Genomic DNA, 20,491 nt, shown 5'->3' on the forward strand with positions numbered 1-20,491 from the left:
GGAGATTTTTCTTTCATTCCTTTTCCTTCTCTTTCAAACACATTAATAACAAAAATAAAAAAGCTAAGGAATTTGCCAACCAGGGCGAGGCATACAGGAGAGCGTTTGTGAAAACGACTGGTTGATGGTCTGTCCCAGCTCCCTGCAGGAGTGAGGCCTAGCCACTGGGGCCAGGAGGGATCGGCCAGGCCGAAATGCCACCAACACAGTCAGGCTGGGAAGGACCCTCAGGTTCCGGCTTCGAGCCCTCCATGATCCCCAGAGTGGAAGCTCCTCCTGGGCTGGCTCCAGGCGCTTTTCACCAGGCACTTGCTGGCTTCCTCCCGAGAGGGCTGCACCGTGGCTGGGCAACAGGGAAAGGCAGACAAGGCAGCAGCTCCTGCTGTGGACACAGTGGGTAGAACAGGTCATGTGTGGCACGACTGTCCAGTGCGGGGCACAGAGATGTCCGTCTGCCCTGTTGCTTCTTGGCAAGTGCTGCCCAGGCCAGATTGGCCTGAAACGATTCCTTGGATATCTGACTTCGCTTCCCTCCCCCAGTCTTTTTTGTTTTTGTTTTTCGTTTTTGCTTCCTGTAGCAAATGCCCCAGCCCTTTCACTTCATGCCTCACTGCATCCTCCTGTTCTTTTTCCTGTGGCCGCCTAGGGGCGGGACTTAGAAGAGTTTCGCTCTTTTTTTCATGTCGTTGCGTCTCCAGAGAGGTAACTTGTCGAATTCCTGAATGGACATCCCGAAGATCTCCCGGAAAACTTCGGGGGCTAAATGACGCTGTGGTGGGAGAAAAGAAGAGGGGTCAGGCCTAAGGATCCCACTCACAGCCCACCAGAGTGGAGGGGCGAGGTTGCAGAGAGCAGAATGAGAACGGAGTCACTCTCTGAGTCTCGCCCCTTGTGCACTGGGCTCCCAACTGTGTAAGCTGGGGTCTGGGTGGGCCCAGGGAGACCCTATCCTCCAAGCATCGGACAGCAGTAAGGGGATATTTTTTTTTATTTTATCACTAAGTAGCTGCTCTGGTCCTCCAAGATCCATTCTTTAATTTGGTTCAATATGTGGGTTTTCCACATATTTATTTATTTATTTATTTTTCAATTTTTTTCTAAATATTAATTCATTTGTTTATTCAACTCTTTTTGTGAGCCCTTACTGTAGCCAAACATCACATCAAGCCAGTGATCAAAACACACAGAATGTCATAATATAATTAATTCTCCTTATATAGAAATGAAATAATATTCAACATTTTGTCATCCAATATATGGCTCTACTATGTTAACATTGAAAGGGATCTTAGATGGTACTTTAAGTGAGGGGATTTATTAATGAAGCGAGTCCACCTTGAATGAGCATGGTGAGAAGAGGCAGAGGAAATGAAAGCCAGAGACTTCTAGAAGGATTCTGCAGCAGGAATTCCTTTGGATGCCTAGTCTGCTGAGAACAACCATCTGTGATAGCTCTTAAAAAGCTCCCTTGGAGACTCAGCCTCACAACCTCTTGGCCAGGTCAACCTGCCTACCAAGGGCTGCCCTTTGTCTGGGAAAAGCAATAATTCTTCCTGAGACGCAGCCAGAGGTTTCCTTAATTAAAACCACTCAGAAGGAAAAGTACAAAGATCAGTGTCTCGTGGTAAGGAGGTCGTGGGTATGTGGACCCAGATAACCCTTCCAACAGGAATGCGGAAAGGGCCAGAAAAGAATGCCATTCCTCCAGTGCTCATTCTTCCAGTGCTCTTGCCTCTCTCCCCCTTAGCTCAGGGCAAAGATCTCTGCCAGAGTTGAACAGTGGGGTGGGCAGAGCGAGATACCACTCACATCCCCCATATGACGATGCTAACATCAAGTCTCCAGAGAAAATAAAGAAAAATCACACCAGGATTCCTGGATTGTTTTGGGCTTTGGTTTGTTTGTTTTTAGGCCACACCCAGTGGCATTCAGGGGACTAAATGTGGTATTGGGGATTGAACCCAGGTCTGCTGTATGTTAGTCAAGTGCCCTAACTGCTCTTTTACCTCCCTGACTTCTGACAGTATTTTTCTTTCTCTTAACAATGCCCAGGATAGAAGTCAAGGCCTCACACATGAGCCCTGGCCCTAGATCTAGATTTTTATGCTACCAATTATTTGATGCTTATAGTATAGTTAAGTATATAGTTAAATATATATTTGAGTTTTTTTTTTTTTTTTGGGTTTTTGGGCCACACCCGGTAACGCTCAGGGGTTACTCCTGGCTATGCGCTCAGAAGTTGCTCCTGGCTTGGGGGACCATATGGGACACCGGGGGATCGAACCGCGGTCCGTCCAAGGCTAGCGCAGGCAAGGCAGGCACCTTACCTTTAGCGCCACCGCCCGGCCCCTATATTTGAGTTTTTATCTTTGATTATCTCTTAGCTCTCAATAATGATATGATTCTTTTCCCCTATGTTGGCCTTCACTGAAATATTTCTTGGGAGGAAAGCCAGGGAAAATATGCAAGGACCTGCCATTGGGTCCAGATATATATCAAATCATTTTTTCATATATTAGTATATACATATTATTAATAGTAATACCTTATTAATATTAATATTATTAGCATAAACTTAGTAAAATGTTAATATTAATAGAAATTATTTTAAATATATATAAAATAATTAAAATCATATTGTAGATATACAATTTGTTTCAATTTTATTGTAAGTATACAGTTATAGTTACATAGTTTATTTAATTATAAGCATTTTATTTATATTAATAAATAAAAATAAATATTTTTACCTCCAGTCTGGTTCTGTCCACCTCTCTTAGGATTTTGTTGCGCCCTCTGTTGGTCACCATGAGCATTTCATATGGAAATATCTGAGGAGAGAAAAACACCTGTTCTAGAACAACCACAATGGAATCTCCCTGGAATGAGGCATTAGAAGCCGCCACTCCAAGGCCTGTGAAAGAAAGGAATCCCTCCCAACAAGGTCCGGGTACCTACACAGCCCTGGGCCCACTGGGGGAACCCCGTGCATCCCAGTGTATTTGTGGGTTTATTTTGGGGGGGTCACATCTGGCAGTGCTGGGTGTGGTGTGGAGATTGAACCTGCATGGCCAGTGTCGAAGGCCCTGTGCTCTCTCCAGCCCAGTACTTGCACCCATGGAAGGTTTTGATGTCTAAGGTGATACCAGTGTCTATATATACAGACTAGGATGAAGAGAAGTGAGATCTCAGGTCCATCTTTGAGATGCTCGATACTTTTGTGCAAGCTCAACAATACTGTTCCACAGTGAACTCTCAAACCAAGGAGCTGTGTTCTGGTGCACGACAGATGGAAATAAGCTCAATGATGGCCCCTGGGAGTACCAGCTGGGGGTGACCCACCTACCCTGGTGAAAGATGTGCAGGCTAACACTGGAAAAGGCCCAAGCACCCTGGGCTGGTGATGTCCCACACTGGCTGGCCTGCAGCTGCACTCATGACCAGTGCATGGCAGGGACAAGAAAATACGAGGTCATGAGATAGACTGCGATTATCCCAAAATATACAGTGCTACACCAGGAGGAATTACAAGGTTTTGCAGTGCAAGCCTACAGCCCAGCCCACAGCTAAGTGGTCCCAATTGTCTGAGGATGTTACAAGATAGAAAAGTCCATCTTGTAAAGCCTGGGTCTGGATGCTGTCCCTGACAAGAGGAAGGAGAAGAGCTGGACTTGCCTTTGGTTCCAACATGTTGGGCATAGAAACGCCTCGGTCCATTCTCATTGCAGGCATGTGGCCATCCGGGAGTGTCTGTCGCAGAAAAGCTCATTCAAGGAGCAGCACATAACAGCCGAGGGTGAGAGGGAAGACTGTGGGGGCCCAGCTTCCCCTGTTTGGTCTCAGATCCTCAGCATCATTTCACATGTGCACTGGGACATGAAGTAGGCTTTCCCAGTGTGAGATTCTGGCAGGCTGCTCTTTGAGTAGCCAGTTGGGGAAGAGTCTGCCTTTAGAGAGTCTGATTCAATTGCTAGGTACCAAAAACTAAGCAGCCAATTATCAGGTTTGTGAAAGTTATTTCTTATTTTGATCATTAACTGTATACAGTTTGGGTTTGAGACATAAAGGAATGGTACCACAGTAGCACTTTCCCAATCACCAATATGGGAGCCTTTTTCACTGGGAGCCTAATGTACTGACAAAGAAGATCCTTGGTAGTGGCTCATAGAGATGAAAGACCTCTGACATGAATCTGGTCCATGTCCTCAATGTTACATCACAAGTGGTGACTGCCTGGCCTGGGAGCCTTAGAAAGTGTGTAAAAATCATTTGGTCTAGGCCTGCCAAGGCAACTGTAGGCAAGACTCAAAATTCAATAAATTTGAAGTTTTTTTCCCTTAGCAATGTAAATTTATATTAAATGAATTATAACATTATGATAGTACTTGGTAAAAAAGAAAACAAATCCTCTGCTTTTTGGGGATTGTCTGAGCTAGAAAAGAGTCATATCTGCTCCCAGAGGCTTCTCACAGCCAATGGCTAATGGGTCAATCTCAACAGAAACCCTTTCTGGGGATGGGAAAGTACCACAGGCCCGGGCAAGACAAAGGCAGTGGTCCATACCTGGTAGTCTGGAAAGGAAATGAAAAAAGTATCATTAGGAGAGGCCACTGAGAGACACAAAGCTTAAGAGATTATGTCTGACTGTCACTCCCTAAAAGGTCCCCCATGAACCATGTTCTTTTCTTCCTGTTCAATGCTAACAGCCCCATCTGTCTTTCTGGAACCAGAAAAGGCATGTTCTGGTTTTAGTTATCAGTTATCACCCTTTCTTGGGAACATTTTCTGGGATACATCATACGTTTTCCTTCCTTCCCTTTCTTTCCCCATCACATCTCTGAACACAGGTAGCTTCTTCCCTACCCTACATCCACCACACTCATGGGAACTGTCTAGAATCCACACTGAAGGGCAGGGAGTACCTGGCTTATCACTCAACCTTCAGGCCTTAAAGCTAGCAGTGAGCACCTGCCAGAACCAGGAATTCACCCTCCCACATGGAATCCTCATAATTTTGTTTCTCTGGAAAATTCCTCAGGTTTTAAGAAATAAATGTTCTACTAGTTCCCAAAGAATGGCTCAGGTCCCAATTTATTTATAATTGTTTCTGGATCATACTTGGAGGTACTCATGGTTCACTCCTGGCTCTGTGCTCAGGGGCCACTCTTGGCAGCACTGAGGGGGACCATATGGGGTGACAGGGATCAAACCCAGGTTAGACATGTGGAAGGCAAGTGCCTTACCTACTATACTATCTCTAGACCTGTGATCCTATTTCAGTTTTTTTCTTTAAATTTTGGTTTTTGGATCACATCCAGCCATTTTCAGGGCACCATGCTCAGGGATCACTCCTGGTGGGCTTGAGAGACCATAACAGAGTACCTGGAATTAAACCCAGGTTGGTCATATGCAAGGCAAGCACCCTACCTGCTCTACTATGATCCTGGTCACTAGTTTAGGTCTTAGTAGAGTAGAATCCCTGCCGACATATTTGTGGGTGTTTTGACTTTATTTACTTATTTTTTTCATGGGAAGTTTCCCCAAGTGGTGCTCAGGAAGCCAGTGGATCCCTCTGAGGGAATTCTCACTTAAGCTGGCCAGTGGCTAGGGTCAGGAAGAGGAGATGGCACTGCATGGCCCTGCAATACTGGGGATTACCTGGGCCACCCCAGTGGTTCTCAGGGCCTCCAGTACTGCCTGGCAGTACTCAGGGGCTGAGATGATGCTAGTGACTGACCTGGGCCATGCACCTTCACCCTTGACCTGTCTCTCTAGCCCCACACCTGGGATTGTTCAACCTCTTCCTAACCTCAGCCAAGAGAGCAGAAGACTCACCTCGAACTCCCCCACTGACGTCCCTGAAGCTGTTGTACTGAGCAAAGTCGGTGGAAACAGGCTGCAATCAGGAGAAATGGCTGATCAGATAAACAACTTCCTAGAAATCATTTTGGACTTCCAAAATGGAGGAATAAATATATTTATATACACCTAAGAATTCTTCCCAAATTGGATCCTGGATGATTCCCCTGACCCCCTCCCCCAGCCATTTCTTTTATTTTTGTGCACTCCTGTAGTTTGTGCCAATGTATCCAGTGCCATGGCTCAGTGGGTCCTTGGGAAAGCAAGTATCTCATGCTGGGCACAAAAAACAGGTTTCTCTGCACATTCACAGTTTCACTGGCTCTGTGAGGATGGCTGTTCTAAACAACCTCCTTGTAACTTTTATGCTGAATAGGGCTTTTGCTTGGTTGGAGAAATGCCTGCTGTGTAAGGTCTTCATCTTTTTCCTGTAAACTATGTGGACTCGTCTCCTATCTAAGGCCCATTTCCATCATCCCAACTTTTTTTTGGCCACACTCAGTGGTGCTCAGGGGTTATTCCTGGCTCTGCATTAAGAAATCACTCCTGCAGGCTCAGGGGATCATACCAGATGCTAAGAATTAAACCCTGGTTGGGCTGCATGCAAGGCAAATGCCCTACCTGCTGTGCTATGGCTCATTCCATTCTTTTCAACAGCATCCATTTGGCCCATAATCAAAGTTCCTTGGAGGGTTACATGGCTACCCTAGAATGTGCCCAGACCTTATTGGGAGACCCACTTGGATAATATGTCCACCCACAGATTGGAGGGGAAGGTCCTGAGAAATAGAAAAATGCTCACCCGGTGAAGCCCGTTCTTCCCATAGCCTGGGAGAGATGAGGTCTTCGATGATAGAGCAGGTGAAGCTGAAGGAGACAAAAGCCAAAAGCAATTGTTAGCAAACTGGAAACACCAAGTCTTGAAAAGAAATGGAAGGTGCCTCTTAAACCTAGCCAAGGAGATTTTGAAAGGAAAAGATCTAGATCTGGGGCCGGAGAGACAGATGGAGATAAGGCATGCAGTTAGCCTTGCATGCAGTTTGCCTTGGTGGTTCAAATTCTGGCATTCCATATGGTCCCCCGAGCCTGCCAGGAGAGATTTCTGAGCATAGAGCCAGGAATAACCCCTGAGAACTGCCGGGTGTGACCCTAAAAAAAAAAACAAAAACAAAAAAACACCTAAAAAAACCCCACTAGATCCTATTGGGTTCAAGCATTCACAGAATGCTGCCATGTGTGCAGGTACTTAGGGTGAGCTGCCTGGAGCCAATGCTTCCACAATTTTATTTCTTTGAATCCTCAGTACAGTTTGAATGACATGAATAACATTGACATTTTATAGAAGAATAATGAGGGGCTAAAAAAGTGAGGCATCGTATCTGAGGTCACGTAGCTTGGAGATAGCTAAGCAATGATTTGGCTCCAGCTGGGGACAGTGGCTTCTACCTGCACAGTCAGTCATTGCTCTCTTGACTGACCATCAGCGGACTTGCGAGAGGCCTGGCTTAGGGTCTCCTGTCGAGCAACAGTACAGACACCCTATAAGCATCTGCAGTTTGGATGAGAAGCCCCAGGTTTGTATTATTTTTTATTTTTGGTTTTTGGTGATGCTCAGGGGTTACTTCAGGCTATGCACTTAGAAATTGCTTCTGACTTGGGGGACCATATGGAACACCAGGGATTGAACTGAGGGCCATCCTGAGTCAGCCACGTGCAAGGCAAATGTCCTACCGCTGCACTACTGCTCCAGCCTTACAGGTTTGTATTTTGGCTTTGTAACTTAGTACCTCTGCATTTTGGGGACATTTAGTCTTTAAAGGGCTTCTTTCCTTGAGCCATATAGGTACAGCCTAGATAATCTTAAAGGACTTACTGTAAGTTAGGAGAAATTCTGATGATTACCCCACCATCTAACCCAAGGTACATGTTAGTAGGCACTAAGAGGCCCAAGGATATTCAGTTAAAAGTGGACAAGGGGGCCAAAAAGATAGCATAATGGGCAGGGCGTTCACTTTGCTGTACATTAATCTACCTGGGTTAGCTTCCTGGTACCCAATATGGTCCCCTGAGCCCTGCCAGAGTGATTTCTGAGTTCTGAGCATCACTGGGTGTGGCTTCCAAACACATTTAAAAAATGAACTCTGAGCTAGAAAGATAGTATAGTGGAGGAGGTGCTTTCCCTGTATGCGGCCAATCCTAGTTTGATCTCTATGTATGATCCCTGAGCACAGAGTCAGGAATAAACTTTAAGCACATCAAGGTGTGGATGGGGGGAAGTGGGGAGGGAAGGAGTGAAAAAAGAAGAGAAGGATGAGGATGAGGAGGAGGAGCAGTTGCTGCATCTGGGGTTGTACCTGGATTCTTAAATCCTTGTTTTATATTAGAAAGTGACTTAGCCTTCTTATTCCTGCCTACTGATCTACAAAATAGAGATGACGATGGTGAAAATAATTACAATAATAATCTTTGTGATAATAAAATGACTATATTTATTATCATAATAATAATATAGCTGCGATAATCTACTAGTGGTCTGCTATAAAGATCAAATACTATCTTAAAAGGACTCATTAAAATATAAAAGTTCAATTCAGTGACAATAATTTTCACAAATATACTTGCTACTGAACTTTTCTTTCTTTTTTCCTTCTCTTCTATTTTTTAGCTTTTCTTTCTGTTTTCTAATTTTTTTAAATAATTTTGCTTTCTGGCATCTTGAAACAAATGTATTATTATCAATTATGTCAACTATATGATGCATTTTATTTAAATAAAAAAAAGTTCAATTCAAGTGTCTGTATCAAGTAAACACTAAACATTAAATATGTGTTAAAAGGTGCCCTCTGGAGATACCCCAGGAGAAAAATCTTGCAGATTAAGTACTATCTTTTGAAGGTGTCAAAGGCATGAGCTTTCAGCTCTTCTGAATTTGTTCCTGTAAAAGAATATTGCCTAGACAATGTTCCTTCTCTGGAGTTCAGAAGCATCCTGTTGGAAAGATTTCTCTTCTACTGCTGCTGAGAAATATTCTAGAAGGTTGGTTTAGTAGTTCATGGGAACTGACTCATTATAGCTTTTAAGACCCCTGAAAGGAGAAGCCGAGAGTTCCAGCTTCCAGCAGGCAGCAAACACACAGTGAAGGCCAGACTGTGAGAGGCTGAGCAGGAAGCTGAGTGGGCAGGAAGTGGGCACCTCATGCTTCCTTTCCATAAGACACTGCTTTTTTGGGGCCAGTCAAGGTAGGGGTGAGTACACTCATTGGGACAGGCTTGGCCCTTGCTCACCTGAGTTGATGGGAGAATCGTAGCGACTGGCTAGGAGAGACGCCCTTTCCCGGTTCTCCTTCTCCATCTCTTCCTTCAGAATCAACTGCCCCAGGCCAGAGTTGAGCTAAGAGGAGAGAACAATGAAAGTGAGGCTGTCACAGTGTCCCTTCTACTCTGAGAGTCTGAAAAGGAGTCCAAACTCTGGAGAGATATGATGGCAGGAGACCCAGGGCCTGGTGGTGCCTGCAGAGCTGGGTCAGAGGCTGAACCCCTCTCAATCTTCTCAATGTAACATGCACACTTCTCTTCTGAAGTAATATTTCATTTAGAATAATGTCAGCAAGTGTGTAATCTCAGAATGTGTGTAAATTTTTTTGTGGGAACTTGTGTATAATTTTTGATGAAGGTACTGAAGTATATGAACTAGACCAACCTTCTAGAATATTTCTTAGCAGAAAGTAAAAAGTAGAAAAGAAACCTTTCCAACAGGATGCTTCTGAACTTCAGAGAGTGTGAGCATTGTTAGAAAATGTGCTTTAACAGGAACAAATTCAGAAGAGCTGAATTTTTGATGGTTCACATACTAAACCTGGGTCATGAACCTGTATGCAAAGGAAACCCCCAAACTTTGAGACACCTTTCTGGTCCTGCATGCACATTTCTGGTGTGGGAAAGGGTGGTCAAGGATAGTGCTTTCACAAAGAGACCAACTCAATGGTTTTTCTTTCATTGGGTTTTTCTGTCATCATGCAGGAGGATAAAAAGGTTAAAAACTATGAATTATGTTGATTTGGTTAAAAGCCAAAAGTTACATATACTCATGATATGATGTTACACAGGATGAAATCATCACCTGCCAGAGATGCACATAATGTACAGCCACAGTGTTTTTCTATACAAATATTACACAAAACTGGGATCAGTCTAGAAATGCAACTTCATTTCCTTTCAACCCCTGGAACCAGTTTCCCTGCAATTCCCATTTGAGTCCTAAAGAATACATAATCCCAGTTGAAGGTAGTCAGCAGTGTCTTCTTGGTAAGAGAGGTCTGTTTCTGAGCTCCCTTTACCCAAGGCTATAATTGGCTGCTGTAAGTTGGTTTTCTGAGGGTATTGCAAAGATCCTTCATTAGAGATGGGGGGCAGAACCAGGACTTCCTGGTGACAGCCAGCTCTATCTCCTTTGCCTGGCCCAGATACACACTGATGGAGCATTGAGTTCTGAGGCAAGACTTGGAGGATTTTCTGATCCAAGGATATGCATTTGGCAACATCATCTAGACTAGGGTGGACCATCACAGTGCCCACCTAGGCTGTTCCTGGCCCTTGAGCATCTTCTGTCAATAGCTCACATATGTCTGCTCACAATCTTGTACAATCTCTGCTCACAAAAACCCACCCACTGTCCAGCACCCCTGATGTGTCCAGCTAATCTTCTCCAAAAGCCCCTAAATCCCCACTCTCGGCAGAGTTAGACCAACTAGAGGGCCATTATGTCTGGCTGACCTGATCCTAAGTGCTGAAGTCTGTACTATCTGCTGCTTCTCATGATACCTTGCTAGAGGAGTCATTAGAAACAAAAACCAAACCAAACTGACCGACCAACCAACCAACCAAACAACCAACCAGGCGTCAAAGTAATAATACAGTGGATAGGGAATTGGCTTTGAATGTGGTCAGCCTAGGTACAATCCCTGGAATCTCATATGGATCCCCAAGAGCCAGGAGTAACCCCTGAACATTGACAGATGTGGCCCCAAAGCAAAAAGAAACATACCCCAAATCAAACAAAACAAACCCCAACCAAACCCAAACACACAAACAATAAACCCCAAACCCCATCAAATTGAACCCCAGAGCTGAGGACTCACCTTCATTAGTTGCTCTTCTTGAAGCTGCCTGCGTCTCAGAAGTTCCTCCTCATCTTCCTCCCTGCCACTCGACCTTCGTCTCATGTCAGATCCTAATTCCACAGTAAAGACAACTTCTCACGTTAGCCCCTGAGGCCTGAGCATCTGCAGTGCTAGACCACATGGGCCCAACATGCCAGACTGGCCAAGTCAGCTCAGGGGCTGATTCCTGAACAATACAAGGGAAGAAAGGGGCTTCACAGAGTCAGCACTCCACGAGGGCTCCCCAGGCTATGGATTTGTCTGATAAGTGGATCTGCTGTGAGATCTTGTCACAGAGGAATTTGGGCCTCCTAATCAACTATGTGGCTATGCAAGTCGAACAGCCCATTAGCTCTTGCTCTAACTCATCTGGTCACTGGTTAAAGCTCTGTGGTAGGGACATGAACAGTCATTACTTTCTTTCCTTTTATTTATTTTTGGGTGGGCACAACCAACAATGCTCAAGGGTTACTCCAGGCTCTGTACTCAGGAATTACTCCTGGCAGTGCTTGGGAGATTATATGGGATAGTGGCAGGGATCAAACCCGGGCTGGAGACTTGTCTTACCAACTATTTTAACTCTTCAGCCCCTATAGTTGTTACTTTCTAATGACGTTCAGGTGGAGAAGAATCCAAATTTATTCAGCAGATGCACTGCCACACAGCTAAGAAATCCTATTTGTCACTGTCTTTCTAAAATCTTCTCTCTCTCTCTCTCTCTCTCTCTCTCTCTCTCTCTCTCTCTCTCTCTCTCTCTCTCTCTCTCTCTCTCTCTCTCTCTCTCTCTCTCTCTTTTTCTGTTTGCCTCACCAGGCAATGCTCAGGGGTTACTCCTGGCTCTGCACTCAGGAATCATTCCCAGCAGTGCTTGGGGTACCATAAAGGATGCAGGGGATCAAACCTGGGTTGGCCATGCTCACTGGCCTTACCTGCTATATTCTTTCTAAATTCCTGCTACTCTTTCTAAATTCCTAAATTTTGAATATCCAAACATCATTAAATTAGTACCCTGATTTCAACCCTTAATATATTTATCCACAAGCATGTTTTGGATTTTTCTTTTAGAAAAATAAAATATAAATCCTCTGAAAAATGTTCCTAATTTTTTTTTATCCCAATGGGTTAAAAAAACAAACAAACAGGGATAGGTCCCGGAGAGATAGCACAGCAGTGTTTGCCTTGCAAGCAGCCGATCCAAGATCCAAGGTGATTGGTTCGAATCCCGGTGTCCCATATGGTCCCCTGTGCCTGCCAGGAGCTATTTCTGAGCAGACAGCCAGGAGTAACCCCTGAGCACTGCCGGGTGTGGCCCAAAAACCAAAACAAACAAACAAAACACACAAAAAAAAACAAACCAGGGATAAATCTGCTAAAAAGTTACTGACTTTGGTCCATGAATTTTAATTCTGTCCAATTTTTAAGATTTAAAAAATTAATTTTTTCTTGTCTTGCCTGCTCTTTTAAAGATCTTTTGTTTTTATTTTTAAGATTCTTAGAAAAGAGGAGACAAGGAGCAGAAAGTAGGAAATGGAACGGTTGAAAATAAAGATAACTGTTATTTTTCCTAAACTGCTTGCATTAATCTGGCTGGGGGAGGAAAACAGGAAATCTTGCTAATCTAATCAAAACACAGTTTAAGAGTCTCTGTTGTTTTTTTTAATTTGGCTAAAACTGGGCTATAACTTTTTTTTATTTTGGAATGTGAAAATGCTTCAAACTATTTAGTGATAGTTTTAGCAATAGATATAATGGTGCTGCTCCCCTGTCCCCAAAATCTAGTTGCTGTGAAGTCCCCAGGGTCACATGACTGGATTTTAGAACCTCAAGAGTTTCAAGAAATGCCAGCAGGGTGCAAGGTGGCAGAAAAATACGATGGTTGTTTTCTGAGTCTTAAAATCACTAATGTCCATGAGAATTTTCTTTCCTATGTCTACACTCATCAGAAATGAACAGGCATTGGGACTGGAGAGATAATACAGCTGGTATAATTCTTGCCTTGCACATGGCTGACCCAGGTTCAATTCCTGTGTCACATATGGTCCCCTGATCCTGTCAGAAGTGATTCCTGAGCACAGAGCCAGAAGTAAGTCCTGACCACCACCGGGTGTGGTCCCAAACAAAAGAAACAGGCATGAATTTGCAAGGATGAGATAAATCTCATCTCCATAGGCAGGATACTTGTGAATACTGGATCAAGACAGAGTTCCTTTAACTCATTCTGTAATAATAAATTGCATCAAAACCCACTTACGCTGCTTATCATAAACGGTATCTGAAAATAACCTGATGGAAGGTAGCACACTAAAGAAAACTGAGAAATTTGGGAAAACTGAAGACTGTTAAATGTAAAAACAGGCTTGAAATCAGGTTGTATTATCTTTGTAAAGCTGACTTCTTTATACTCCGGTATTAGCATCTGGATTTGTTAATACCAGTTTTTAGGCCAAGTGATCCCACCACAGACAAAATGGTCAAGACAAAGACACCATCTAAAGCATAAATTTGTGGTTCAAAGCAAAAGTGTGGTGACAGCTCCAATGTGACATTTCAGCACAGTCATGAAAATGGTGGATGGAGTTGCATGTCACTTGATAACCCCTCAGTGCACCCACATCTCTGTAGCAGCCCTTCTTAGTAAGGAGAAGGTGATTTTGCAAGGAAAGCGAAAGTGCTTCCAAAGGGTTAAGAGACACCCAGAAAGTTGGAAACAGACCGAACTGTCAGAAGTCACACTCCTACAATCAAGTGACCCCCTAGCTCTGACAGAGCAATGCAGAGATCTCCTGACATTGCACTGGAGTCATGGGGTTTACAGTTTCAAATCCATCTCAGAAGATTCAATCTGCATCTCAGAGTTACAAAAGGGTGTTGGCAACTTTTTTTTTTTTTTTTTTTTTTTGGTTTTTGGGCCACACCCGTTTGATGCTCAGGGGTTACTCCTGGCTATGTGCTCAGAAATCGCCCCTGGCTTGGGGGAACCATATGGGACGCCGGGGGATCGAACCGCGGTCCTTCCTTGGCTAGCGCTTGCAAGGCAGACACCTTACCTCCAGCGCCACCTACCCGGCCCCGGGTGTTGGCAACTTTGAAGCACCTCTGTTCACTCTGCTTTTTCCAAGTGTCTTTAAGATAATGACACTTTCCTCACATCTTTTCTAGCAATTCACTGCGAGTGCTCATGGCAGTTGTCTACTGAGCAGAGCTGCAAGGGTTGCGTACCTACGGCAGCCAGAGACGGAGGGCCGGGCCAGTGATCTGTTTCAATCTTTGGTATCTCGTTGGGGTCTGGAGCCTGCGCTGCTGGGAACTTGGAAAACTTGATGATGTCTTCTGAAGACTTGCTCTGTGCTGCCAGGGCAGCTGCATCTAGGTGGGAATCAGGGGCAGCTTAGCTCTAGGTCTGCGAAGTCGTGTGGCTCCAACCCCATTTCCACAGCTTCTTTGCTCTCCGAGACCTAAGGGCCACTCAGAGCATTTTCTTGACTTTCATTACCTCAGAAGTTTCACTACATCTGTCCTGTATCTGAAAAAATCCTTCCTGTAGAGCTTGTTGGCAATATGTGACTGTTAAATTTATGCCATAAAATAACTCCCCCTCCCCAGATCAATAATACAACTGAAGTCTGGTTTCTTGGCTACACCAGTTACACTGCAAATACTCAGCTACACTGCAAATACGTCTCTCCTGGAAAACACACGGAGAGGATATGACCATCATTTATCAGGTTCCACACTCTTCTAGAGCAACTGGGAATCCAAGTTAGACATTTGAAATCAAAGAGCTACAAGCAAGATGCTATTTTTTTTTAAACTATCTTTCTGGATGTTAGACTAAAGAGGGTTGCCTGACTTTGTATCTTGGGGGCAACTTGATCACAAATGCATTTTCTCTAGATCATTTAACATATCCCTGGAGTTCTGGGAGAGATGGGAAGGGGGAAAGATGTATAGAAGAGCTGGAGATGGAACCCGTGACAGGTCGATGCCTCACTGCTCTGTTCACGGGGCTGCACACACAGGTCAATCACCCAACTTTTCCAAACACCAAAAGGGAGATGAGATGAGCAGGGTTAGCTTTGTGTTAGCTCAGTCAAGGCTCTGCTATGGAGCCATGGGTTTAAAATTCCAAATCTAGCCCAAAATTGGGCAGAGCCAAGTTAGTATTTCTATCCTGCATTATTCTGACTCATTTTGCAAAGTGGCCTGGGATGTTACAAAACATTTTCTTTTTTTTTTTTTTTTTTTGGTTTTTGGGTTACACCCGGTGGTGCTCAGGGGTTACTCCTAACTGTCTGCTCAGAAATAGCTCCTGGCAGGCACGGGGGACCATATGGGACACCGGGATTCGAACCAACCACCTTTGGTCCTGGATCGGCTGCTTGCAAGGCAAACACCGCTGTGCTATCTCTCCGGGCCCTCCGTTACAAAACATTTTCAAACACCTTCATTTGGCTTCAAGAAAAACCACGCAGGCCTGGACTCACATATTTTTTAATTTTCAAATAAAGTTTTGAAGTTGCAGTTCTAATTCCTCAGGCACTTAGTATTCTTCAGAGTCTTGACTTAAGTGACTGAGAAAAGGTGCCCAGCAATAAGGGATAAAGTCTGGTCCAGGGCATGGGACATTTGTCTTTGAATCTTTAACCTTATGGAAAAAATTCTGCTTAGAAAACACTGCATACTCTCTCTTCTCCAGAAGAAGAACAAAATGCAGGAGTGTATTAAAGATTCGGTTCTGCATTATATTTATAGATATTTTTAAAAAAGGAGGCATGACTTTAATTCTAGCATTTACATCATGTTTCTGGGGAGTAGCATCAATTTTTCTTGCAGTGTGCTTCTATACCATAAAAGGTTCTGATTGTGGATTTTTTTTTAATCCTATTTACTTTTCTTTTTTGGGTGGGCCACAACGAGAGTGCTCAGAGTTTACTTCTGTTTCTACACTCAGGGATTACTCCTGGTGATGCTCAGGGGACCATATAGAATATAGGGATTCAAACCTGGGTTGGCCATATGAAAGGCAAATCCCTGATTCACTGTACTATAGCTCATTATTGTGTTATTTTTATTTACAACAGATGAGAGAAAGTAAAGTCAATATAGACTTGATTCAGAGAAATTAATCTATTCTCCCAAATAGTATAACATTTTCTAATATAAAATCTTAATTATTTGACTGTTTTTATTTAGAGAGGCAGGAACTAGATTTTTTTTTTTCAAAAAAAAAATCAAAACCTTTGCTCAGTCAAATAAATGTTGGGAATGTTAATTTTTTTCTAAAAGCATGACTTCAAACAGTACTTACACATTAGAATTGATGAAATCAGTAAACAGTCACATGTTAATGAGTGGGTGAGAAGACATTAAACCATAAAAAAACAAAAACAAAAACAATGTTAACAAACTTAAAAAAGCAAGCATGTTGTGTAAAATAAAGAAGGAGAGCAAATCACAGTTTTAGAGCGTCACAATAGACTGGCTTACTCCCACCCTCTCCAACTTTGGCCTAAAAGTCCTTTCTTGGGCATCTCCAACTTTTGCTTTTCACAGCACCCTAAACCTTGAAGACATTCAGGGCAGGTGGATTCACCGGCAACCTGCTAGTTTTTGTACAGCATTTTCTAAGACCACCTGAACTGAGTTTTCAATTAGATCATGGAGAATGTATGATTTTACATCAAGTTAAGTGATATCCTGGGTTGAAAAAAAAAAAAGGTTATTTCCAGAAAGGGAAAAAAAAAAAACAAAAAACAATTACAAATTTCACTCACATGAGACTTTGAAATCTGAGAGACTTGCTGGCTGCTCTCACTGGATTTTTACAACTGAGAAATCACCCAGACATGTTGGTGGGTGCAGACCAGAGACTAGGGTGAGAACCTTGATGTAGGCAGGACTCTCTACCCACTTCCTCCACTGGACACTCCAGTTCCCTAAGAAACTGAGGCACACAGAACCACACTGGTGGAGGTTCAGTTAAATCATTCTCCCCAGGTGGTTGCTTTTGTTCATTTTAATAAACAGAACCTGAAGGCCAGCTCATCCAAATTATGATAAAAGGCTGGCTCAACTATTTGAGGCTGAAAATTAAAAAAAAATTCTTGTTAAGGTGTCTGTGAGTAGAGGCAAGCCCAGACTTTGCCTGTGAAATGACAGGTGGATGGACTGTCTCACAGACATGAGAGCAGTGTCCTCCCTAACCAAGCTAAGTGTTCTCCTCCATCTTGGAACCCCGATGTTCTCAACTGGAGGCTCCAGAGTGACTGTCAGAAGCAGCAGCCCAGAAGCCTTTCAGAGGACAGCAGAGAGAAGGCAGCAGCATCTACCACTTAAAAGCTACGCAGAGGAAAGCGGGTTTTTACCATGCTGCTTGTAGATGGGTGGTTTTCGGTAAATGTTGACCCCTTCATCTGTGGAAATGAAAAGCAAAGATGTGTGATTATGGGGACCCATTCAGCAATGGCTAACACAGATCAACTGAGGGGTGTGTAGGGGGCAAACCAAACCGAAGATTCTTGAACACAACCCAACATGTGTTGGCTTTTGTATTACAAAGACGAAGGCAACGGCGAGGCAGATTACAGCAATGACTCTGGACGAATGACATGGAATCCTTTGTAATACATGAGAAGATATACAGAGATGTGTTCCAGTCACAGGCCACTTATTTCAGGTACACACAGCACTAAAAAAGGGGATTACAAGAGGAGGGAAGGCAGGCAGGGGCAGATCCGAGAGGGGAGAAAGACATAACCAGTTTGGGGGAAAAACAAAACCCCAAATTACTACGTCTGGAAATTGAGTTCCCAGTAGACATGGGGGGCTCAATTTGGTTTTCAACTAATGAACAGCACACTGGGAAGCAATGAAGTCAGACTAGGAGTTTGACACAGAGGAACATTCCACGCCCAGGGTTGGCCCAATGCGTGGAGCAGGAGGTTTAACAAAACTGACCTACAAAGGCTAGATTTCAAAAAAATGGAAGAAAAAGAAGCTGGGTTCCAAGTCTGGTTCCTATGACAGGATCCCCTTTGATTATGATAACCAGCTTTATATCATTTTACTTGGCCTGCAAATATACCAGCCCATTTCCCAGAATCTGGGGTGCTCACTGCATCTTAGTGAGGCATTCTCTGGGTGACAGAATTGCAAAGGACAACAGACTAATTTTTAAGGCTCAGAGAAACTTAAAAAGAGGCCATCATATGTTAGTGGTGCCGATCCCTAAGTTAAACCCTGAACTTTCCTGTGTTCTAGGCAGTCAGTTTGGAAGGCAGGGTGGGAAAAAAACATAGCCGACCAATTCCAAATATGCAGAACATTTGTGAAATGATTTCATTTAACAACTCTTCATAGCTAAAAGCACCCCAACAATATTCTTCTAGTGGAAAAATAGTATCATGACCTCAGACAGCCAAGCTTGATCCTTACACATTGAGCTGCAGGTTCTCATTGATCCAGCTTTTCCAGTGAAAAAAATCCTATCTGAGTGGTGCTAGCAAATACTTGTGGCCCAAGAGCAAAGATTGAGCATTAAGCCTAAATTGCAAGATAGCTTTGTAGGCTACAGGCGTCATTGGCTAAATTGGCCTTGGCAGAGAGATGCCACTAATCCAATGTTATAGTGTGGTTTTGTTGTTAGGAGGACAACTAACTTGCCGAATTAATTAGTCAGTATACCAAACCACCATGGCATGATAAGAAAATGCTATTATAAAGGTAAAATGAACAATCAGAACAAAACCATGTCAATTCAACCCTCAGAATCTGACCTTTCTGCTTCCCATCTCCTTAAAAAAACACACACAACCAGCTTTGGAGATTTACTATCTTCAATACAAGTTTGGCCTTTCACATGCAAAACATTCATCTAAAAGGCCTTCCGGGGTCTGATCCTACAATTTAGGATTTGTCAACCGTGTGTGCATCTCAAGTGAAAGCGCATGAGAAATGGAGACAAGACATGGGGAACAAAGGCTATGTTCTACATGGTGACAGGACACCAAGACATAGATCGTGTCAGCTCCTACCTGGAACATGGAAATGTTTAGGGGCCTGAGCGTAAGTTGGAGTGAGAGGGCGGCTGTCTGGCCGGTAAGGGAGAGGGGAGTTCCGGCCGCTGGATGGCTCATTGCCTCCAATGAGAAGAATGGAGAAAACAGAATGAGAAAAAGGACAGCAAGAAGGTAAACCAAGCCAGCATAATAAGAACCCAAGACAACACACTGGAAGAACATTCCCTCCCCCCTCCAACAAAAGTTTTAAATGGAGAAAACAAAAGAAACAAACTCAATTTCTTCGCTCAGCTGGCACAGGGGAGGTTAAGGTTTATTTTTCCAAAAGAGAGATGTGAGTTCCGGTAGAACCGGGTGAAAGAAAGCAAGTAATAAATAGCAGGATGCATCATTACAGGGCATGCGGCTGGAGCTTGAGCTAGCAGCAAACCAGGGGAGAGGAATGCAAAGTCTCTTGCTAACAATCTAGGATCAGAGGTCATATCAGATGAGTGATGCCCAGCACTGCACAGGAAGAGCTAGGCAATCCCAAATGGAATCACTTCCAGGCAATGGCAGGCTCGCAACTGGAAGGGATCTCTCTGAACACCCAAAGACTCAGGCTGGGAATCCAGGCCTGTGCTTTAGCATACGTTTCTGACTCTTCACTCTGAAATACCCATGCTAGGAGGAGGATCTCTTCTAGCATGGGATGGTAGGACCACTTTTCTAGTTGTAAAGAAGCTGGCCCCATGGTTAAAGCAGAATCCTGTCTCCCCCACCTCCCTGCCTCCCATGGAGGCTAATATGTGCTTGGTCTCCTGCATTCTGGTTTCAGCCTGGTGTCCAGTCATGAGCAAAGTTGTAAGGAAGGAAATGGATGACTGATGCCAACTAACTCCACAGATCTGCAGGGGTTTGATGGAGCAGGTGTCACTGTAGGCCCAACCAATTTCTTGGCCAGATTTTTTTCTCTTCAGGCGGCAGGAGACTGGAGGAAGCAAAGCCATCACAGTGGCACCCTCTTTCAGTAATTTCCCATTTGTGTTGCTATTCAATAGGCCCCATTTCATTGTTTCACTTCAGAAGAATTCGTGATTTCTAAACATGAGAAATTGCTCACAAGCATCATCCGTAATAATAATAGTTATTAATAGTAACAACAAAACAATTTTTCTGGGTGGCTCTCAAAGGCAGTTCTAGAGATGCATCCCTGGGAATATGTGGCTGCTTGTGAAGACTTTTCTTTGTGCATCCTGAGCCAGACACATGCTTCTGAACCACACACTCACTCCCTTGTCCTTCGCACTAACTGTTTTGATTTGTAGAACAGCCAAAATTCAGGAAGTGTCCCCACAGGTTCCTTATAACACTCAACCAGATGAAATGCCATTGTATTTATTTTTATAGTTATGAGCCAATATCATGCACACTAAGGAGTTTTGTATAGTTGAGTCACACAGGCTTAGGGAGATTA

At 43.8% G+C, this 20,491-nt stretch overlaps 1 protein-coding gene across 9 annotated transcripts in view; it reads right to left on the reverse strand.

Moving 5' to 3' along the window:
* Window positions 1-594: 594 nt before the first annotated feature.
* ABLIM1 (actin binding LIM protein 1) overlaps window positions 595-20,491 on the reverse strand; it is a 172,108-nt gene continuing 152,211 nt past the window's right edge. For 2 of the 9 annotated variants that reach the window (XM_049764448.1, XM_049764450.1), the window contains 8 exons: window positions 19,051-19,155; window positions 17,383-17,430; window positions 14,237-14,383; window positions 10,997-11,088; window positions 9,144-9,249; window positions 6,662-6,726; window positions 5,830-5,896; window positions 3,605-3,752 (listed from right to left, as the gene is read on the reverse strand). In XM_049764448.1, the coding sequence (XP_049620405.1) occupies window positions 3,751-3,752; window positions 5,830-5,896; window positions 6,662-6,726; window positions 9,144-9,249; window positions 10,997-11,088; window positions 14,237-14,383; window positions 17,383-17,430; window positions 19,051-19,155 (632 nt within the window). In that variant the 3' untranslated portion in view covers window positions 3,605-3,750. Of the gene's footprint in view, window positions 770-2,750; window positions 2,832-3,604; window positions 3,753-4,563; window positions 4,572-5,829; window positions 5,897-6,661; window positions 6,727-9,143; window positions 9,250-10,996; window positions 11,089-14,236; window positions 14,384-17,382; window positions 17,431-19,050; window positions 19,156-20,491 lie in introns of those variants that run through there. The other 7 variants (XM_049764454.1, XM_049764451.1, XM_049764455.1 and 4 more) reach the window with 6 other exon arrangements.

The sequence above is a fragment of the Suncus etruscus genome, chromosome 17, assembly GCF_024139225.1.
Source record: "Suncus etruscus isolate mSunEtr1 chromosome 17, mSunEtr1.pri.cur, whole genome shotgun sequence".
NCBI lineage: Eukaryota > Metazoa > Chordata > Mammalia > Eulipotyphla > Soricidae > Suncus > Suncus etruscus.